At 64.6% G+C, this 21,074-nt stretch overlaps 4 protein-coding genes across 5 annotated transcripts in view; 2 read left to right on the top strand and 2 right to left on the bottom strand.

Moving 5' to 3' along the window:
* The first annotated feature begins 1,317 nt into the window (after positions 1-1,317).
* Positions 1,318-3,732, top strand: OAZ1 (ornithine decarboxylase antizyme 1). The gene is given in 6 exon segments (XM_027049132.2): positions 1,318-1,557; positions 2,477-2,543; positions 2,545-2,631; positions 2,822-2,994; positions 3,072-3,157; positions 3,316-3,732. Coding segments are annotated over 6 exon segments (693 nt in total). The 5' UTR covers positions 1,318-1,411; the 3' UTR covers positions 3,450-3,732.
* SPPL2B (signal peptide peptidase like 2B) overlaps positions 2,885-21,074 on the top strand; it is a 64,151-nt gene continuing 45,961 nt past the window's right edge. Inside the window, exons 1-2 of the mRNA XM_027049560.2 lie at positions 2,885-2,994; positions 3,072-3,107. The gene's annotated coding sequence lies outside the window, so the exon portion shown is untranslated. The remainder of the gene's footprint in view (positions 2,995-3,071; positions 3,108-21,074) is intronic.
* PEAK3 (PEAK family member 3) lies at positions 5,412-10,152 on the bottom strand. The gene is made up of 4 exons (XM_027049329.2): positions 10,008-10,152; positions 9,414-9,770; positions 8,382-8,923; positions 5,412-7,077 (listed from the first exon to the last, which is right to left on the bottom strand). Exons 2-4 carry the CDS (start codon positions 9,493-9,495, stop codon positions 6,295-6,297), a joined length of 1,407 nt encoding a protein of 468 aa, XP_026905130.1. The 5' UTR covers positions 9,496-9,770; positions 10,008-10,152; the 3' UTR covers positions 5,412-6,294.
* The window catches only part of LINGO3 (leucine rich repeat and Ig domain containing 3), a 32,349-nt gene continuing 26,574 nt past the window's right edge, over positions 15,300-21,074 (bottom strand). For both annotated transcript variants that reach the window (XM_053220173.1, XM_053220175.1), the window contains exon 3: positions 15,300-17,935. In XM_053220173.1, the coding sequence (XP_053076148.1) occupies positions 16,111-17,889 (1,779 nt within the window). In that variant the 5' untranslated portion in view covers positions 17,890-17,935 and the 3' untranslated portion in view covers positions 15,300-16,110. The remainder of the gene's footprint in view (positions 17,936-21,074) is intronic.

Genomic DNA, 21,074 nt, shown 5'->3' with positions numbered 1-21,074 from the left:
ATATTGAAGCAGCACCCCAGGGTGGGTGGGAGGGAGCCCTCACAACCAAAGCATGCGTCTCTGCATAACAATGGAAAACGATTAGAAAGTTCACTATCAGCAATCCACCTGCTTTTAATTTTCACTGGGAGCTGCAACTCTAAACGAAGTCATGGCTTAAATATTCTTTCCCAGGAAAATTCTTTGGTTGGCCCACTACATGCAATCCTTAACAGTTTAAAGGGAGTCTTGATGATGCATGGAGGGAAGGTGTAAATTGGACATTGTTTTCCTTGGGAGTTACTGTATAACAAACAGTGCGATGGGCATGGAAGGGAATTCGGAGACACCCAGGGGTTCAGCGTACGTGCTCTGGAGAGTGAGCTCCTGCTGGTCTGGCAATCATTCAAGGTCCCTTTGGGGACAAGTTTGTGGCTCTAACCCAAATGGACATAGTAGAATGAAATTAAAACGAGAGGCAGGAATTGTGAAGACAAAAACCAAATAGAAGCGGCTTCAATGCTAGGTAACGCTTCGTTCGGAGCCTCTATGTAAATGTGCCGGAAACCCAAGACCATGAAACAAAGCAGGACCTGCAAAAATCAGCATTTTCCCTGATAAGTCCCAGAGTTAGCTCTCAGAGAGTGCGCTCCTGCATTTAAGCGCGGGGGAGTGGCACTTCTGCCCGCGGCGGGTCTGGTGCTCGCGTCAAACGATGAGTTTCCCCGCGGGGACGCCCCGCATCGGAGCTCCCGAGGGTAAGGCTCCGTTCGAGTCCGCCAAATGCGTCTCTAACCCTGAAGCTTCGCTTTCTAATTGCAGCCGTCTTAAAACGTGAAACACGAAAGCAGAAAACCCTCGTTAGGCCCGATCCTTTCGGGGTGATTCCTGCAGGTAATCCTGCCCGGGGGGGTGGCTCTGCGACCCCTCCCGCAAATACCGGGGGCCTCTGTCGTCGCCCCGTGCCGGCCGGGGGAGGGGCCCCGCTGAGGGAAGGGACGAGGAACGGGGAACCAGGGCGGAGACGCAGCCTCCCGCCTCCCGAAGTCGCACTGAGCGAGGTGCCCCGCCCCCAGGCCCAGCTGACGCGGGCGGGGAGGACGCGCAGTGCGTTCTCCGGACCACGGCGCCCCGCCCCCCGAGAGCCCGCAGAGCGTCGTCAGGAGCGGGGGCAGGGCCCAAGGCGGCCCCGCCCCAACCCCGGCCTCCCGCCAATCAGACGCCGAGAGGGGCGGGCACGCCTGCGTTTCCGGGGGGGCCCGTGGCCCCGCCCCCTCGCGCGGCCGCGCTCCAGACGGCGAGGGGGCGTGGCCCGGACACAGCGCCTATAAAGGCGGGCGGCGGCGGCGGCGCCATTTTGCGAACGGCGAGCAGCGGCGGCGGCGCGGAGAAGCGCAGCGGAGGTTTTCTGGTTTCGGACCCCAGCGGCCGGATGGTGAAATCCTCCCTGCAGCGGATCCTCAACAGCCACTGCTTCGCCAGAGAGAAGGAGGGGGATAAACCCAGCGCCACCGTCCACGCCAGCCGCACCATGCCGCTCCTCAGCCTGCACAGCCGCGGCGGCCGCAGCAGCGAGAGGTGAGCGCCCCGCCCCCGCCCGAAGCTTCCAGAAGCGCGGCCGCGCAGGCCCGCGGGGCGCCGGCCACGGAAGTCCGGGGAGCCCGAGGTCCGCCCCTTTGTCGAGGCCATAATCGCGGCGGGGGCGGGGCGGGTGCCCACTGTCCTCCCCCCCCCCCCCCGCTACTCCCGGCGGCCCCTAGGGGTCCCCGGGGCCCGGCGGCGATCGGATTTGGGGGGCGCGAGAGTCCCTGGGACGCGGGGCGCTGTGCGCTGATCTGGGGGGGCGGGCGCGGTGTCAGGGGCCGGGGGGGCGGGTCGGGGGCGGGCTGGCCCGAGGCCGACTCAGGCCCGCGCGAGTGCGTGCTGTGCGGGCGCGGCCGGCTGTCGTTGACCGCGGGGACCCCCCCCCGCCGCCGCCGCCGCCGCCGCGCGGCTGCCCTCGAGACACCCCCACCCCCGGGACCCCGCCACGTAGACGGCCGCGGTTCGGGGGGCCCCGGATGGGAGCCGCGCAAGATGGAGGCGACCACGGAGCCTGTTTACGCCGCGCAGCAAATGGCTGCTGGCGCTCGGGCTGCGCCGATTGTGAAAATCTCCCTCGGGGCCGAGGGCCGCGGCGGCGAGATGACGCAACCCCGGGGCCGGCGGGGGGGTGGGGTGGGGGCGCCCCGCTGGCCGCCCGGCCGCCCGGGGTGCCGCCCGGACCCCACGAGCCCGGCGGGGCCGGCCGACGACGAAGGGAGAAGGGGAAGTGGAGCGGGTTGGGGAAGAAACGGGAAGTGGCGGCGGGGGCCGAGTCCGGGTCTGAGGCCCTCGGGGGGTGGGGGGGGACGGGAGCCGGGCGGCGGCGGCGGGGTGGCCGTGCCGGCGCCGCCCTGACAGGCGGAAGTGGCGCCGGTGTCACCGCGGCCCGGCTCACCGGCGCCGTCGGCTGCAGTTCCAGGGCCTCCGTCACCGCTTCTAACTGCTGTAGTAACCTGGGTCCAGGGCCTCGGTGGTGCTCCTGATGTCCCTCACCCACCCCTGAAGATCCCAGGTGGGCGAGGGAATAGTCAGAGGGATCACAATCTTTCAGCTAATTTATTTTACTCCGTGAGTATGCTCGCGCCGCCGCCGGGGGGGGGGGGGGGGCGCACCTGCTTCCCCGCGCGGTGCCTCCTGGGAGCCAAGGTCCCGAGCCACTTGCCCCTTCCCCCAACCGCGCGCCCCGGGGGGGGGGGGGGGCTCTTCTCCGGGTTGGCTGCTGCGCAGATACCAGGTGCGGACTTGGGGCGCCCGGCAGGATAATCGGCTGAACGTAACAGAGGAACTAACGTCTAACAACAAGACGAGGGTCCTGAACGTCCAGACCAGGCTCACGGGCTCCAAGCACATCGACTGGAGAGCGGTGCTGAGTGGCGGCTGCCTCTACATCGAGATCCCAGGCGGGGCCCTGCCCGAGGGGAGCAAAGACAGGTAGGGGCCCGGGGCTGTCCCCCCGGGTGGGGGGGAGGGGCGGGGGCGTGGCCAGCGGGCTCACGCGGGCCCTTCAGCTTCGCAGTTCTTCTGGAGTTCGCGGAGGAGCAGCTGCACGCCGACCACGTCTTCATTTGCTTCCACAAGAACCGCGATGACAGAGGTGGGGGTCCTCCCGGGGGGGGGGGGGGCGACTGGGTCTGCAGAGGTGATGGGAGAGGGTGTCGTCCCCCCCCCCCCCCAGCACCGGAGCCTCCGGGCGTCTGGTGATGGGCGCGCGGCCCCAGGGCGGCGGTGTCTCTGACGGTGTCTCCCCTGCAGCTGCCTTGCTCCGGACCTTCAGCTTTTTGGGCTTTGAGATTGTGAGACCGGGGCATCCCCTTGTCCCCAAGAGACCCGACGCTTGCTTCATGGCCTACACGTTTGAGAGAGAGTCTTCGGGGGAGGAGGAGTAGGGGCAGCGCCGCCCGCCGCCCTGGCGCTCTGCCGCGGGAGCCCTCGGAGCCTTCGTTGCGGTCCCTTTGCGTGTTTTGCTTTGCGTGGCCGGCGTGACCGACTGCTTCGCCGAGGGCGCGGGCGGCAGGGTGCTCGCCTCTGCTGGGTGTGTCCGCACGTTGTGATTGTGCAAATAAATGCTCACTCCAAATTAGCAGTATATTTCCTGAAGTTTAATATTGTGTTTGTGATACTGAAGTATTTGCTTTAATTCTAAATAAAAGTTTATATTTTACTTTTTTATTGCTGGTTTAAGATGATTCCAATTGTCCCTGTACTTGGAGAAGGAGTTTATTTGAAGGCTTTTGGAAATCTTCGGTCTCTGATCTTGAGAAGATAGGTGTTACTGCTCTTCCAGTGCTCGAAAACCTGAATAAAAGTGATGACACCTACAAGACCCGTGTTGGCTCAGTGGTGTTCAGCCGGCCACTGTCCCCACCGCCCGCGACTTGGGGCGGCGGGCGTAGTGTGTCCTGAGCTGAGTGACCCTTGTTCCGGGGGTTGGGGGGAAGCCAAGGCTGAGGTCTCGCCCTCCGGGCTATGGCCGGGTTCCTGTGGGCTGGGAGGCCCTTCCCCGGGCCCTGCTTGGGCCGTCTCTGAACCCCACGCTTTCTCAGTCCTTCCCAGCAGCCCCACCCTTGAACCTTAGGCGCCCTTTGCTGGGATGGTGGCTGGCCCTGAAGTTTCCTCTCTGCCTGAGGCTGGGCTCGTTCTGGTGGCTTGGGGTGCGGCCCCGGTGAGGTGTGGCCAGGGCTCCCAGGTCGGCCCCCAGGGGACTGTCCAGGCTGAGGTGTTGGGGAGTGTCTGGGATGTGGCCCCACCTTAGCACCGCTGCGGACCCCGAGTGCACCAGTACCCCTTGGAGAGGGCCCTGCGAGCTGTGCTGTGCTGGAGCCCGACGGCGGCCTGCCCGGTCCTGGCAGGTGGGGGTGGGGGTGGGGGTGGGGGGCAAAGGTGGGGAAGCTGGGGGGGGGGGGGGCCCTGAGGCATTCGATCGGCGGGACCGCAGTGCCACCTGCTGGCTGCGTCTGGGAGTGTGGCCCAGGGATTCACATCCAGGCCTCGGCTGGGAGACAGGCTGGCAAAGGGGGGCATCTTTTATGGAGCAGGAAAGGCACTCGGAGGGCTTGGAGTGTCTCTGGGGCTGGAGAGGGGTGTTCAGCTACCTGAGGGTGCAGCCGGTCTTCAGAGGCGTGAAGGGACAAAGCTGGACAACACTCCGGTGCGGGGAGTGCGAGTGTGGACAAGGGGCTCGAGCTGGGGTACTGAATGAAGGATGAGTAGGAGTCAAGCACGGGCCTTGAGGGGAGAACGATCCAGGGGAGGAAACAATTTGGGCAAGGTCTGGTGGCCAGAAAGCTCCGAGGATCGGCAATGTGGCAGGAAGGGTTGGCCAAAGAGAGCTTGTGGAATGTTGGAAGGAGCCCCACCGTATTCTGAGGGTATTAGGGAGCCATGGGAGATGTTTGAGCAGGAGAAGACCCTGGTCATACCGGGGGATTAGCCGTGGTGGGGGAAGGGAAGTGAGGGGCATGACTGGAGTCCCCAGGCAAGGGTAGTGGGACCCCTCGGGGCTTCTGTGTTCATTTTTCAGAGATACTCTGTTCTTTTCCTTAGGTTCCCTGATGAGTCTTCTTGCCAGGTGATTGCATCATCCTATGCTATTAATTAAACACCTACTGTGGGGGCGCCTGGGTGGCTCAGTCGGTTAAGCGTCCGACTTTAGCTCAGGTCATGATCTCGCGGTCCATGAGTTTGAGCCCCGCGTCGGGCTCTGTGCTGACCGCTCAGAGCCTGGAGCCTGTTTCCGATTCTGTGTCTCCCTCTCTCTTTGACCCTTTCCCCGTTCATGCTCTGTCTCTCTCTGTCTCAAAAATAAATAAACGTTAAAAAAAAATTAAAAAAAAAACACCTACTGTGTGTTAAGCCTGGCTTTCTGCCCTCAGGGTGCTCCCAGCCTGATGGGTGAAGTTCTTAGGTGACAGATAATGACATAAATACTTCCAGGTGGCGACAGGTGTTCTGGGAGGAGGTGGGAGCAGAGTGAGGGGTGAAGGGGGGCCCAGGAGGGGCAACTTTGTTTGGAGCAGGTGAGATTTGGACGGTCTGGCAGAGGGAACAGCCCATGGAAAGGCTTGGTCGCTGGACAAAATTTAATTTCACGGAGCACCAGGGAGGGGGCCACGGCGGGTGCAGAGACTGGCAGGGTGGCATTGGGGCAGGTGAGTTCAGACTCCTCTGGGGGGGGCTCTGCCGGGTGGGCTGGTGTCTCAGGTTTTGGGGAGCTTTCCCTCCCCCCTGGAGACCCCAAGCCATTCTTTTTTTTTTTTTTTAAGCCATTCTTGACAAGGACGTTCACACTCAGGATCACTGGCCGTCCTCAGCACAAGGGAGTCCTCCAGGGCCAGAGATGCCTCTGCTACCGGCGTCGGAGGGACCGTGGGCACCTTCTCATGAAGACAGTGACCATCAGACTCCAGCACTAGAAGGGCATCCTCCTCGCCTCTGCCGGGAGGTGGGCGGAGGGGTCCCACCCTCTCACAGAGACGGTTGATAGGGAGTGTTCACAGCTGGGGGAGGGCTGGGCCGTCCAGCATCAGGAAGCTTCGGGAGGCGCCGGCCATTAGCCCCCTGCCTTCCTGGGGACGACTTGGGCCTAAGTCCCCAGCACGGCAGGGGGCAGGCACCCCAGAAGAGGCGTCCACATTCCCTCACTGTCGCCTGGCCTTCCGGCCCAGGTCCCCTGTGTGCCTGCCCCCCACCCCCACCCCCCCGGAACAGACAGGCACGCGGCCCTTGGAGGCGTCAGTCCCACAGCAGTGCCAGGGCGTGGCTCAGCGAGGCCTCGGTGGCCTCGGCCAGGTACTCACAGCACAGCCAGTCCTCCAGGCCGGGCAGTTCCCCACCCGAGGCCCGCTCTGCCAGGTGCAGGACCAGCAGCGCGCGGCGCACCTGCAGCCAGGGCCCCAGCAGCGCCCCCTGGCGGTGCAGATCGGGCCCGGGCCCCCAGAGCAGCGCCTGCAGCGCGCCGCGCGTCTGGGCCGCCGAGGGCCGGGAGCGGGCCAGCCGGGCCGCCAGAGTCTCCAGGCCGTGGGCCAAGGGCGTGGCTGAGGGCGCGGCGAGGCCGAGGAGCGTGCGGAGCAGGCGGCCCAGCTGCGGCGCGTGGGCGCCCGGGGCTCCCGGCGGCTGCGGGTGGACGCGGCCGAAGTCGGCCAGCAGCAGGCGCGGGGGCCCGGCGGCCGCACAGCCCCGGGGCGCCGCCAGCAGCAGGTTCTCCGGCCGCAGCTCCGCCAGGGCCGCGCCGCGCGCCTCCAGCTGCTCCAGGGCCGCGCTCAGCTGCAGCAGGAGCAGGGCCGCCGCCCAGGCCAACTCCGCCGGCCGCCGCCGCGTGCCCACCTCTGCCAGCCACTGGGTCAGCGTGCGCTCCGGCACCTCGGCCGCCAGCACCACGGGGCCCGTCCAGGGCACCCCGGGCAGTGCGCCCTCGGGCACCAGGCCGCACAGCCCCTGCAGGTTGAAGTGTGGGGGCAGTGAGGCCTGCAGCTCCAGGCCCCACGGGCGAGGCTCCTCCGCTCCCGACCTGGACACCTGCGGGGGCAAAGGGGGGCCGTCAGGGCCTGACCGCGAGACCCCGGACGAGCGCCTCCACCTGCCCGCCCCAACCCCCGCTGCGGCTTCCGGTGGCGGAGGTGGGTTGCCTCGCCTCCGGAAGCAGGGGTTCAATGTGAATTGGGATGTTCGTGGCCCACGTGATGTTGGGGAGAGCGAGCTAAGGAGGGTGGTGTTTAGGGGTCAGACTGTGCGGCCCGCCAAAGGCGCGGGTTCTTATCGCTCCGGGCAAGGGCAAGGGCAGGGGCAGGGGCAGGGGCGCGAAGGCGCCAGGGCTGGGCCTGCAGTAGAAACGGAACTGCGGCCACGGTATAATTAAAACTTTCCAGAAGCCTCATTTTTAAAAAGCAATAGGAGATGTGAACGTAATGTTCACAGTAGTTTTTATTTGACCGGATATACCCAAGATGTTACCACGGGCCGGTCATCAACATCAAATCTATGAACGAGGGGTTTTACATGACAGTAATTTTTAGATACTAAGCCTTGGTGATCTGGTGTACGGTTGGCCCTCAGAGCACATCCCGGGCCGGACCAGCCCCGTTTCAAGTGCTCATAAGTCCTACGTGGCCGGTGGCTGCAGGACCGGCCAGCACACGGCTCTTTCTAGCAGGTCAGGAGAGCATCAGCTCTGGGAATGAGATTCGAATCGCCAGGGGAGGGTTTTTGTGTTTGCTTGTTTGTGGATCCAGGATCCAGCCGTCAACTGAACACACAGCTAGTGAGAACCTTCTCCCCATGACGCTCCAGTCTGTAAAAATTACGGGCCTGCACTAGCCCGTTTTGTCAAATGGGCGAGGTTCCCTGGTGGTGTGGTTTAACAGGAATCTTGGTTTTTTTTTTTTTTTTTTTTTTCCTGAGTGGCGCATAAAAGACAGACGCGCCCTTAGGACAAATGTGGTGATACTCGCATCACCCAGGAGTCCGGGACTCCCCGCAAATGCTCAAGGCACAAAGGAAACGCTCCATACGTTTGGGCAGCTCCTGACGAGGATTATTCAGTGCGGTGAACGCAGCAGCTTTCTAGCGGCAGGGTTCGTCCGAGACTGGTTACAATGCAGATTCCTAGGCTCCTGAGGGGCATGGGGGGGGGGGGCGGCAGACAAGACCCCCAGCCATTTGCATGTCAGTGGCCCCACGCTTGAGAAACGTGGCGCCGAGGGCTGTGTTAGGCCATGCTCGCTGCAGACCAGGCAGCTGAGCCCCCGCCGTGCGTGTCCTGGGTTGTGCCTAAGATGGAAAACTGGAAACTTCGGAGGAGGTGGGGTGGGGGCAGGGCTCACCTTGGCCGCCAGGAGGTGCCACGACTCGTCGCCCACCCGCACCATGCGGTAGTAGAGGGCGTCCCCACTCTCCACGTAGGGCGAGCTGTCCAGGAGGCGGAAGTCGTGGCCGGGGTGGCAGGGGCCCGGGTGGCCCCCCAGGAGCCGGGCCTCGAGCCGGGAGTGCACAGTGCGGAGACCCTCCAGCTGCCGGGCCTCCAGGACGGCGCGCGTGGCCTCGGGGCGATTCAGGTCGTGCCAGGAGAGGCCCAGTGAGGTGTCGAGGGAGCTGAAGGGCGGCTCCGCAAGGGGACAGGCTGGCCGAGCTTGGCCGTCATCCGCCTGGCGCTCGTCCACACTGTGGGACCCCAGAAAGGGCCTCCGGGGCTGCCTTTCCGGAGCAGGGCTGCGGCTGGGGGCCCTGTGGCTGGGCAGAGACTGGGTCCTGGACAGGGTCTTCTTGGGCAGGGGTGGGGGCAGGGGCTGCGGGTCAGCCGAGGGGGGCCCAGATTTCCGGGGGGGCCGGCAGGCCTTGGAGGGCAGCAGGTGGGCGCGGACCTCACCTGGGGGGAGGGAGGGGGAGCGGGGAGGGGGTGAGGCCTCGCAGAGTCTGGGGCCTCGGGAACCTGACTCCACCCCTCAGCCTCGACTGCCTCAACGACGTCCAGCGGCCCGGTGCCCTGTGGGGGTACGAACAGCACCCCCAGTTTACAAAGGAGGAAACCGAGGCCCAGAGGAGTGACAGAGCAGTGGTCGAGAAGCATCCAGCCCACAGCAGGCGGTCCCCTTTGCCGCATGGCTCTGGCCAGATGACCCCCCCGGCCTCCCCCACCCCCCCCCCTGTGAATTCCAGCTTCCTCATTTTTACAAGCTGATGATCCCAGCCTTTTCTTAACAAAGTTTTATGAAAGATGTGGAAACAACCACTCTGAGTGAGCTCAGCCGCCATCGGGCAGGGGGCTCCCTCGAGGGTGACGAGAGACTCAGCCCTTCAGCTCAGCCACCCGCCCCTGCCAGCCCGTGTCCCCCAGCCAGGGCCCCAGGGTGGCTCACCGAGGTTGCCGTAGGTAGGCTGAGTCGGCCAGGTGGGGGCGTCAGGTGCGGGGGTCTCTGTGGGCGGCGGGGGGCTGCTCATGCTGAAGGTCAGAGTTGGGGGCGTGCGTGGGCGGGAGGAGGACTCCAGGGGGCGTGCGTGGGCGGGCCCATGCGGGAGTCAGGAGGGCTCCATGGCGTTGGTGGGGGTGCAGGGACCCAGGCAAGAGGGGCGGTCTTGGCCTTCTTGCCTGGCCTTGACCTGCCGTGTGGCTCTCTCTGGGAGGGTTTGTCGCCCTCTCTGGACTCCTGTCCTCATGGGGCAGGTAGGAATGTCACCCATCAACTTTTCAGGGCAGGGGGAAGGACCCTGTACCTCTGTGACACGGACAGAATAGAATGTCCAGCTTCGAATGCGGGCCATTGGTGGGGGGGGGGGGGGGACAGTAGCCAGGGACCCGCTCGGGCTTCCGTCCCAGAGCTCAGCTCCTCTAGCCCCCTCGAGCCAGGCAGTGGGCAGCGGCTGCCCCCCCCCCCAGATTCCTGGTCACCCCAACCTCTGCAAGGTGCAGCATCTGCCCCCTCCCTGCCGAGCACCCCTCCAGGAGCCCCTACCTGCAGAACTGGAGTGACCAGGGGCAGGGGGTGGGCCTTGGGGACAGACTCCGGGCAGCTGCCACCCTGGCCTGCTGGGACAGTGTGCCTGCGGCCGCTGTGGTCCGGAAGTGCCGTGCAACTGTCAGACCGCAGGCCGGTGTGGGGGCCTCTGTGCCACTTCCCCAGCCTGGCGCCCCGCCCGCCCTCCCAGGACACCTCCCTCAAAGGTGGGGAGGGCATTCCAGGCAGAGGGCGCCGCCTGGGCCAGGAAGGGGGGCCCCAGGGCTGCGAGCAGGGGGGGTGACATGGGCAAGGTCCAAGGGGTCACCCCAGGGGGCCGGCGGCCAGACAAGTTAGGCTCCCCGCCTTCGGGAGGGCAGAGAGCCCCGGCAGTGCTGGGGCAGCGAGAAACACCACCGACACCGGGGTGGCTCTTCCCTCTCTCTCTCTGCTTTCACTGTCCCTTGTGCAGGGCGGCTGAGAAGCCCCCAGCGCACCAGCCCCCCACCCGTCCCAGCTCCACGGAACCCGGCTCTGTTCTGACTTGCTGTGTGACGTTGGGCAAATCGCCACCCCTCTCTGTTCCGGGGAATAAAGGAGAGCAGTGCCCTTGTGCTGCCTCACGACAGTCACACCAGCTGGATTCTTCCTTAAAAAACAAAGGGGCGTCTGGGTGGCTCAGGAGGTTAAGCGTCCGACTTCGGCTCAGGTCGTGATCTCGCGGTTCATGGGTTCGAGCCCCGCGTCGGGCTCTGTGCTGACCGCTCGGAGCCTGGAGGCTGGCGCCTGCTTCGGATTCCGGGTCTCCCCCTCTCTCTGCCCCTCCCCCACTCGTGCTCTGTCTCTCTCTGCCTCAAACGTAAACAAATATTTTTAAAAACTTTTAAAAGCCGGGATCATCTCACTCCCCACCGGAAGCAGATGAAGCCGCTCCGTGAACCCCTTCCTCGCGGGTCCCCTGCCACACCCAGCTGCGATTTGGGTGGGCTTCGACACCGGCGGCGGGAGGCGGGGTGCGGGCTCCAGGAACCTCGGGGCCGGATCCCACGAATCCTGGGCTGTCCCAGCTGGGACCAGCGGGGCTGAGCAGGCGGCCTCCTCACTGCCCAAACCCTGATCGCGGGTTCTCGTCCTTCCCTTCACGAGACCCTGGGGGCCAGCAGCCAGGTCACGGCTCTGAGCCACGACGACAGGGGGGAGGGGGGCCGTGCCACACTCTCCCCTCAGGCGCAGGATTTAGGGTGAGGCCAAAACAGCCCCGCGCAGCAATCCGGAGAAATAACATTTTACCGTCATATTTACGAAGCCTCATTGGCTCGCCACGGGCTGGTGGTCTGTTTTCGTGAATGAAGTTTTATTAAGAACCGGGGCCGGGCGGGGTCATGCCAGGGCAGATCCCGTTTTTATCTAAAAGATGACTGTTTCGGTCACTGTGCATACGGGACGTGAACTAATTTTGTTTATGGAATGTTGGTCCTGATGAGTGTTCTGGGCGCCCCTTAGATGCGGTGCCCGAGATGAGTGGTTCACTCACCCCGCTCCGGTCCCAGCCCTGCTGTGACAGCCGTGTGGCCAGGCGGGGGGTGGCGTGGGGGAGGGGCGAGCAGATGGCCAGGCTGGGACAGGGGTGAGATCTCCAGGGGCTTCTCCACCAGGACGGGGCAGGGTGACAAGCAGGTGACGCATGGGGATCCCCTGCCTGCCTCGAGCCGGCCTGTGCCCGCAGTACCCCCCCCGACCCTCCGCGGGAGGGGGGAGCACAGGGCCTACTGCCGGCACCCCCCTGAGCCCCACTGGGCAGGCCTCCCCCGAGGCTCGGGAACGGGGACCGCTTGCCTCGGCTCACCACGAAAACTGGCCATCCGCCTGTGAGTCGTCCTGTGCCCGCCCCCGCCGGCCGCTCGACCTCCGTGTCGGGCCCTCTGGGGACTGTCATCTTCCGTCTGACAAGCAGTCACCGGGTCCTGCGGGAGCCGAAGCCAGGCTCTGCGCGTCTGGCGTGGCCCAGCGTGGCCGTGGGATGCTAAGTGCTCACGATTTCACGTGACACTGGCCTTCCCGAGAAAAACGCTCTGGTTTTTGCGGCGGGCAGGGTCACGGCCCCCCAGGATGTCCAGGTCCAGATGTCCGGACCCTATGAACCTGCTATGTGTCGTGGTGGGGAAACTGAGGCTGCAGGTGCGACTGAGGCTCTGCTTGTTAGACGAGGGGGTGATGACCCTGGGTTCCTGGGGGCCCAGCGTCCTCACAGGTCCTCACAAGAGGGAGGCAGAGAGACGGGGCGGACCCCGTGCTGCTGGCTGTGAGGGTGGAGGAGGGGCCGACGGCCAAGGATGCGGTGCCGGAAAAGGGGGGAGACGGGGCCCCGGGGGAAGCCGGCCCTGCTGACTCATTTTACAGGTTTGAGCTCCAGGACTAATGAATCTCAGTTGTTTTAAGCCACTAAGTTTTGTCACGAGGGGTCACAGCTCCGGGACTCCCCGGAGAGGGTGCTGGCTGCAGGAAACTGCCCTCCTTCCTAGCTCCATCTGGGAGGGGAAATCGAGACAGGGATGTTCAGCGTCCCTGCCCCGGGCCCACGTGTGCTACCTGGACCTGTGTCCTGTGTTTTGGGGGACCCCACGGACACCCTCTGAGGGGCCCCTCCTCGGTTTCCAGCCACCAACAGGCCGGGTCCTCTTTAGCTGGGCCTAGGCTGCCCCAGGAAGGAGGACCCCTCAGCCACGCCCCTGGAATAAGACGGGATTCAGGAAATCGTGGGCCTTGAACCCGGTTCAAGGGGAAGGGAGGCTCTGAGGGAGGGTCCTGTGGCCCAGCACCCTCGCCTCCCGGCTCCTTTTAAATCAGGCATGGGGGGGGGGGGCGCATCCCACAGCCCTGACATGTCCCCAGCTTCAAATGGGGAACTGAGACCCGGAGTGACACCGAGTGGCATTTGAGAACTGCCCCTGGCCACCTCGCCCAGGTCAGAGTCTGCTGACCACTCTGACTCGGCCTACCTCTTTCCAGAAAGAGCGCAGGCTCTCGGGAGCTGAGTTTCCAGCTCAGACGGGCTCTGGGCCCGAGTTTCCCCACTCTGCAGTGCGGATAAAGCTGCCTGCTCGCGGAGGCGCCCGGCTGGCTCCGTCGGAAAGGCCCGTGGCTCTTGATTTCGGGGTCGTGGGTTCGAGCCCCACCTTGAACATAACATACTTAAATAAATCTTTTTTTAAAAAAGCTGCCTGCTTTCTCTCAGAGGCCTCAGAAGCAGGGAAACTGATGGGACCCCTTAGAAGAGGAGAGACACCCCCACCCCCACCCCCGGCCTGGAGGAAGCTGCCAGCTGTGAGGGCACAGCAGGAGTGCCCCACCTCCCCTTAGCTGGGGGCTCTGGGCAGATGCCCTCCATCCTCTGGCCCTCCCTGTGCCTCTCTGTAAAGTGAGGTCATGGCAGGACCCGGCTCCCAGGGTGTCACCTGCATGGCAGGAGCTGGGGAACAGCACGCGGGAACAGCTCGGGCACTCCCGAAGTGCTACTGTAATGTCATCTCAGCACGTGGAACAGCATGCGGAACAGCACGGGCGCTCCCGAAGTACTACTGTAACGTCATCTCAGCAGGCCGCTGTCACTCCACAAACACCTGTGGCTCAAGGCCAGCTCTGGGGCCAGCTCCGGGGCTGGAACGAGACAGTTCCCCCTGGGGACCCCAGAAGCCACTGCTTCCTGCCCTCACTCCTCCCATGAGAATTAAAAAAAAAAACTGAGTCTGTTATTAAATCAGCTTCATTTTATTAGATTCCAACCAAATACAGCAGGAGGGGGCTGCGGGGCTAGGGGGCTGGGGGGTTGGGGGTCTTGGTTCCTGTTAGGATGGGGGGCTGGGGGGGGTCTCGGTTCATGTTGGGATGGGGGTTGGGCAGAGGGGGTGGGAGATCCCCACTTTGCTGACTTTCGGTCAAGTCCTAATGCTGCTGTGAGAACACCCCCCTCCCATCTTTGATGATGGTAAAGGCACTTGGATGTCATTTTGAGGGGCCCTTGGGGTTGTTATGGCAACCAAGGTTAGGAGGATGTGAAGGGGGAAAACGTGTCAGTTCTGCCCAACTCGGGTGGGGTTTGGGGTCGCAGGACACCCCCTTTGGCCGTCACTATGTCCGCCACGAGTGAGGTTGAGGCGGGGTCAGCGGCCCGTCACCCGGCCCCGCTGGCCCGTTTGCGGCCGTGGGAGAAGGACCAGGGCGTCCCGACGCTTCCAGCCACACAGCCCAGGGAGAACGGCCCGTACCCCCTTCCGAGTTCCGTGTGAATCCTTTGCCCCAAACCCTCAGCGTTCACCCAGCTTTGTCTCTGGCTCCTCTCGGAAAGATCTTGAAGGATCCAGGATCCCAGTCAACCGTGAAGCCCATCCACGGGCCTGGCCTCTGTATATGCGGCGGTGGATCTGACCTCAGACCCATTTTACAGATGAGGACACTGTAGTCCAGGTGGTTCTCAGTCACCAGATAAAATTACCCACATGGGCAGGAAGAGGGCTGGTTTCGAGCCTTCCTATAAGGTCCTTAAGAATACTGTCCCGACCTCCTGGCGGGCGGCCAAGCTCCTGACTAGTCGAGGGGTCCCGCAACATTTCCCGCGCCCCTTCCTCCGATGATGCCCTGTCATCTGGCCCGGGTGGAGGGTGGGGGCAATAATCAGCCTGGGAGAGACAGGGTCATGGATGGAGCCAGTGTGGTGTCTGAATATTTCTGCAAAACCTCAGTTCCTGTTGCTTACCCCCAGTGACGGGGAACTCGCTATCTGAAGAGTAAAGGGGCAGTGACCTTGGGCAAGCTCTTCCTCAGCCTGAGCTGTAGTCTGCCCCCGGCTCCCTTGATCTTTAGCGCGAGTTCTGCCCCAAAGAGGCAGACACCGAGGGACCTCTGCTCCCAACAGCCGGGTCCAGACCCTCCCTGCAGCCTGCACCCTGTCCTGGCCTTGTTCTCCATGGCTGCCCCCGTAGCGCACCTAACGGGGACCCCAAGAACCTCCCACACTCTCTGGCCTCGCTCCCCACACGGGCGGTGGGTCACAGGGCTGGGCACGGTAGGGCCACCCTCGGGGCTCATCTGAAGCTGGCTCAGGGGTAGTGTGGACTCAGGGTGGAGGGTCACTCCAGAGGCCATGCTCCCGAGCCAGGGGCCAGGGCAGCTGTGCCTCCCGTGTGGCATGGGCACAGGAAGCAGATGGCAGCCGTTAGGGGTGCCGGAGGGCGCTAGGGAAATGGCTTCTAGTGGGCAGCCGGCCCCGCTGGGCCAGGGGTCCTGGTGGTGGGAGGGAGTCTGGGGGCGGAGACGGGGGGCTAGCATGCCGTGTGCTGGGCCCCTGGGGGGAGCATTTACGTGCTCAGCCAGACCTTCGTCAGCCCCCAAGATGCCCGGTGCATCAGGAGCTGGGTGTGAGCCGAGCGAGTCCTGGCTGGGAGCCGACTGTGTTCCCAGCGTAGGCCGGGCACGTCCCAAGGGTGAGCTGTGTGTCTCGGGTGGGCCGTGTGTCAGCTGCGAGTGTCCTGAGTGCGAGTGGGGTGTGTCCCAGGTGTGAGCGGTGGTCTCCCGAGAGCCGGGCAGGCCCGCCGGGAGCTCAGCGGCCGGGCGCACCTGTTCAGGGTCAGGCGGGTCGGAGGTGTGAGCGCTCGGTCTCGGAGCTGGGTGTCGGTTGTGTGTCCTTGGTGTGAACGCGTGTGTGCCGCTGGATGTGAGGTGCGGTGTGGGGCATCCGGGTGTGGCCCGTATGGGCTTTCACGGGCCTCCCCCGGGGGCCGGGTTGCCCTCCGCGCGCTGGACCATCTCCCCCCCCCCCCCCCACCCGTGTGAACTACTTGCTCTGGGGCTGAGGGGGAGGGGGGGTGGCTCCGAACTCCCACCCCGCCCAGCTCGGGACCCCGGCGGGGGCAGGAAGACGGGGTGAAACCTTTAGAAAATGCTTTGCGAAACAATGCAAAAATGCGTCCTGATGAAAAAAGTCCTGTGGTCGGGTCTCTACAAAAAAAGGGGAAGTTCCGCCAGGAGGCGGCCGCGGGGAGGGAGGCCCCCGCCCCCCTCCCCCCGCCGCTCCGGGAAATGCATAGGTGGTGTCAGCCGCGCCCGCGTGGGGGCGCCCGGACCCTCAGATCATCTTCATGGTGAACTTGCGCGCCCCCCCCTGGCCCGCGGCGGCGGCCGGCCCGTCCACCTTGCGGAAGGAGTACTCCACCGAGAAGCTGTTCTTATGCTGCCCGCGGCCGCGGCTCCACACGAACAGCAGCAGGAAGCAGAAGAGGACGACGCCCAGGAAGGTGATGCAGCCCATGGCGGTGGACACCAGGATGCTGGTGAGGTCCAGCGGGAAGCGCGCGGCCGCCTGCGTGTCGTTGCGGCCCTCGCCCGGGGTCCGGTTGGCGGCGGGCTCGGGCTGCACGGTCAGCGTGGCGAAGTAGGTGTCGTTGCCGCCCGCGTTGCTGGCCACGCACGTGTACGTGCCGCTGTCCTGCGGGCGCGCGCCGCGGATCTCCAGCGTGCCCCCCGGCAGCACGCGCGCGCGCCCGGCGCTGGCGGCGGTCACGGCGCGGTGGCGCGGCGTCACCCAGGCCACGGTGGGCGCGGGCTCGCCCTCGGCGCGGCACTGGAAGCGCACGTCGTCGCCCGCGGCGGCCGTGACGCGCTGCAGCCGCCGCTCGCGGATCTTGGGCTTGCGGCACACGAAGTACTCGAAGAGCACGGAGTCGGGCAGGTTGCGCAGCGCGTCGCCGCGGACCTCGGCGGGGGTGGCGCAGGCCGGGAGCCGCCCGTCGAAGTTGAGGGTCTTCCGGCGCTGCACGATCCAGAGCAGGCGACAGTCGCAGGCCAGCGGGTTCCCGTCCACGCGCAGCGTCTCCAGCGTGTTGACCGAGTGGAAGGTGCTCTCCTCCAGCGTGGACAGCAGGTTGTTGGAGAGGTTGAGCAGGCGGATCTGCCGCAGCCCCAGGAAGGCCTGCGGCTCCACCACGGCCAGCAGGGCGCCGGCCAGGTGCAGCTCGCGCAGGCGGACCAGGTCGCGGAAGGAGCCGCGCGGCACCGTGCTGATGGGGTTGTGGGACAGGTTGAGGCAGGTGAGGTGGGCCTGGTGGCGGAGCGCGGCCGCCGGCACGGCGGTGATGTTGGTGTGCGTGACGGACAGCGAGGTCAGGTTGAGGCCCTGCAGGCTGCCGGCGGCCACCTCCTCCAGCAGCGGCCAGTTGTCGATCTCCAGGTGCAGCAGGCCGGGCAGCCTGCGGAAGTTCTGGTCCTCCAGGGCGGCGATGGCCAGGTGGCGCAGCCGCAGGGCGCCCAGGCCCCGCAGGTGGCCCAGGGACTCGCCCGACAGCGCCGTGAGGTTGCAGCGCTCCAGGGTCAGCTCCTCGAGCGCCAGCAGCCCCGCGAAGGCCCGGCGCGAGATGAACACCAGGTGGTTGTCGCCCACCTCCAGCCGGCGGAGGCTGCGCAGGTCCTGGAAGGTGTAGTCCAGGAGGATGACCAGCTTGTTCTCGCTCAGGTCCAGCAGCGTGAGGTTGTCCAGGCGCGTGAAGACGCCGGGCGGGATGAGCTTGAGCAGGTTGCCCCGGAGGCGCAGGACGCGCAGGCGCGGCAGGTTGGCGAAGGCGCCCGGCTCCACGTGCGCGATCACGTTCTCGCTCAGGTCCAGCTCCTCCAGCAGCGGCAGCGCGGCCAGGTCGCCCGGGTTCAGGCAGCGGATGCGGTTGCGGCTGAGCTCCAGCAGGCGCGTCTCGGCCGGGATGCCGTCGGGCACGGCGGTCAGCCGGCGCCGGGGACAGGCCACCGCGCGCGTCTGCGCCGTGCACTCGCAGCGGGCGGGGCAGCCGCCGGCCGGGGGCGGCGCCGCGGGCAGGAGCAGGAGCTGGAGGCTCAGGACGCACAGCCAGCAGGTCATGGTGCGGAGCCTGGGCCTAGGGCCGCGCCACCATCCTCGTGGGCACCTGAGGGTTGCGGGGGGGGGGGGGGGCAGCGTTAGCATGCGTGCGCAAGACGCGGTTATCCGCCGTGGGGCCCACAAAACCTGTGCCCGCAGTACCCACCACAGCCAACAGGTGCAAATCACCCAAACGCCCATCAACAGATGAACAAAAACGTGCTCCATCCACACAGAACGTCACTCGCTCCCCAGCAGGAGCGAGGCGCCCGCCCCCGCCGCCCCGCAGACGGACCCCGAACACACGGGGCTCAGGGTGGGAACCGACCACGAGAGGCCACGCGGGGTGTGAGTCCGCGGGTGTGAAACGTCCAGAACAGGCTCATGCACGGACGGGAAGGGGGCTCGTGGGAGCCGGGGGCTGGAGAGGGGGTAAGGGGTGACAGCTCACGGGGAGGGGACTTCTTTTGGGGGTTGTGGAATGTTCTGGATTTAGATGGTGCTGATGGTTGCACAGCTCTGTGAATATACTAAAAGCCACTGAAATGTATACTTTAAAATGGCAAGTTTGTGTTATGTGAATTTTATCATAATAAAAAATAAATTGCAAGAGGAAACATTTATTGAACTGGAGAAGAACTTCACAAATATAGGTTAAGTTTTGGGGTACAGCCCCCCAGAACACTTACTGACTGCCTACTGTATACCAGTCTCCAAACACACTGATGAACAAGGCAGATGTAGACCCCGACCTCCTGGGGTTCACATCCACCCTGTGGGGATACAGGTGGTCTAAATACTCCCCCCTGCCTTCCTCCCCGGAGGCCTTACCAGGCACCCCCCCACCCGTCTTGCCCTTCCTCGGTTCCCTGTGTCTACACCGGTCCAACCAGCACATGAAATTACAGGTTAAAGCCCTGTTCGTTGTCTGCTCCCTGTGGATTGTAACCTCTCCAAGGCACTTGTCTTCATCACTTCCGGTTTCTCAGAGCCTAGACCCGGCACCTTGCTTGATGACCTTCGGGGCTCAGTCAAGACCAGAAGCAAGACCAGAGAATGTGCCCCGGGTGCTCTGAAAGGAAGAGTCGGTGATCCCGGGGGAAGGAGGTGCAGCTGGAAAGGTGACACGTGAGCTGAGACCCAGATGTGGGTGGACCTGTGTCCCCCCCCCCCCAAAAGACACATGCGGGGCTTAATCCCCGGTACCTGTGAACGGGACCTTGTTCCACTGACCACTGTCCTATCACAAGAGGGAAACTTGGACACACACCGATGTGCCCAGGGAGTGAGGCCACATGAAGACCGAGGTGGGGGTTGAAGTGATGGGTCAGTAAGCCAAGGGTTGTGGGGAGCCCCCGAAAGCTGGACGGGGCAGAGAGGATCCTCCCGCGGAGCCTTCCTTCGGAGGGGACAGGGCCCTGCAACACATTGACTTCAGACTCGGCCTCCGGAGCTGAGAGAGAATAGATTTCTGTTGTTTTAAGCCACTCCGTTTGTGGTAGTCTGTTGTGATGGCCATGGGAAGCTAACGCAGACACAAAGGACGGTCAGGGAAGTGCCTACGGTGTCCGGGGAAGGGAGGGCTGGGCTGGGGGAGCAGCCAGTGCAAAGGCCCTGAGGCAGAAGGAGTGAGTGAAGGGGTTGGGGGAGGGAGGCCAGATGGCGTGGGGCGTGCAGGGCCCCGGGCCTGCCCATCTCGCCTGCTGGCCCCGCCACCCCTTACCTCTCCCCCCACTCTTCTGGGCTGCAGCCCAGATCCCGGGGGTCAAGGTGGGGTGTGGGTGGGGAGGCTCCAGCCAGATGGCAGGGATGGGGGCTGCCCCGTTAGCCGGTCCGCTATTTTCGGCATCTTAGCAGCTGCAGCCCCCCAAGGCTCCCCGCGACCCCCCCTCGTCCCAGGAGAGGCTGCCAGTTTCCGCGCTGTCCCCAGAGGCCCGGCTCGGCAGGGGCTCAGGCAGCAGATCCTCGTCTGCTCAACATCTGTGAGGCCAGCGCCTGCCTTCCTGGGCCCTTTGGGGAAGTAACACACGGAGCCCCCGAGTAACTGCCACCGAACGCTGGGGGTGAGTCAGGTAACGGGGGGAGAGTCTGCGCTCTGCAGGTGCCATCCAGTGAAGACGGGGTCACCCTGGGGCAAGGCGGCCCTTGTCCAGACACTGGCGACTTGATGAAGAGCGGAGATTCGGACGCAGACGCGCGGGCCAGACGGCTCCGTGTCGGCGGATTGGAGGGTGCACCCGCGAGCCACGGGACACCGCAGGTCACCGGTCACCCCCAAGAGCTGGAAGAGGCAAGGGAGGATCCTCCCCCAGAGCCCTGAGCGGGGGCCCAGCCCGGGGGGGGTCCCTTGAGTTTGCGCTTCTGGCCTCCGGAACACAGTCCTGTCGTTTTCAGCCGCCGCGATTGTGGCGTTTTGCGAAGGGGGCCTCGGGGCACTGGCGTGAGACTTCAAGAGGGGCCGTGGATCCCTGACAAAAACCGTGCAGGAGCAGACGCCGTGGCCACGCAGGTTTGCTGCCTGTCGCGTGAAAGCGCGGACTGGGGCTAACCTACGTGTCCATCAGCGGGGGAGGAAGTAAGCTGTGACCCCCGGTTGTGGCGGGGCTCTGGGAGACACGGATGGACGCGCAGAGAAAGGCAGCCGGGGTGCAGTCAGACGGGGCTTAGAGACAAACCGGCTGGCCAAGCAATTACAGACAGCATAGCCCTGTTCACGGCAAAATACGGGAACACAGAACAGCAAACGGAATTCTCGACTCGGGCAGACGCGTGAATCTGTGGGCAGGTGCCCCCCCAAAACGCCTGGGGACTCGCACACCGCACGGGACAGCACCGTGAGCGGTGGGAAGGGGGTTGCTCACTCTCAGCTCACACCGCGAGGAAAGCGAGCATCATCCGGTGTCCGGGATGTCACGGGTCCCCGCTCCCTGCCCCCGGCTGGCGGACGTGGGGAGGCTGTGGGAGGGAGCGAGTGCTGGCTGGTTGTGCCCTCCCCCTGCAGCTGTCCTTAATTCTGACCTGGGCATTGCAGGGACACGGTCTTTCCCCAAGGCAAACTTCCTTCTGAGGCTGTTTTTCTAGGTCATTCTCCCCATGTCGTTGCCCTGAACAGCACACGGAGAGGCCGTGTCCCAGGAGGGGACAAGAGAGCCAGAACGGACGGTCCCCTATTCAGCTGCCCGACTCACAATTCCGGCAACTTCCTA

The sequence above is a fragment of the Acinonyx jubatus genome, chromosome A2 (assembly GCF_027475565.1).
Source record: "Acinonyx jubatus isolate Ajub_Pintada_27869175 chromosome A2, VMU_Ajub_asm_v1.0, whole genome shotgun sequence".
Classification (NCBI taxonomy): Eukaryota; Metazoa; Chordata; class Mammalia; order Carnivora; family Felidae; genus Acinonyx; species Acinonyx jubatus.
This window is presented reverse-complemented; position numbering and strand designations above follow the sequence as displayed.

Excerpts from the sequence above, each read along its gene's own strand:
- PEAK3 (XM_027049329.2), bottom strand. The coding sequence starts at position 9,495 with ATGAGCAGCCCCCCGCCGCCCACAGAGACCCCCGCACCTGACGCCCCC. Across the intron at positions 8,924-9,413 it reads GCCTACCTACGGCAACCTCG|GTGAGGTCCGCGCCCACCTG; the intron begins GTGAGCCACCCT and ends CCCTCCCCCCAG. Across the intron at positions 7,078-8,381 it reads GGCACCTCCTGGCGGCCAAG|GTGTCCAGGTCGGGAGCGGA; the intron begins GTGAGCCCTGCC and ends TTGCCCCCGCAG.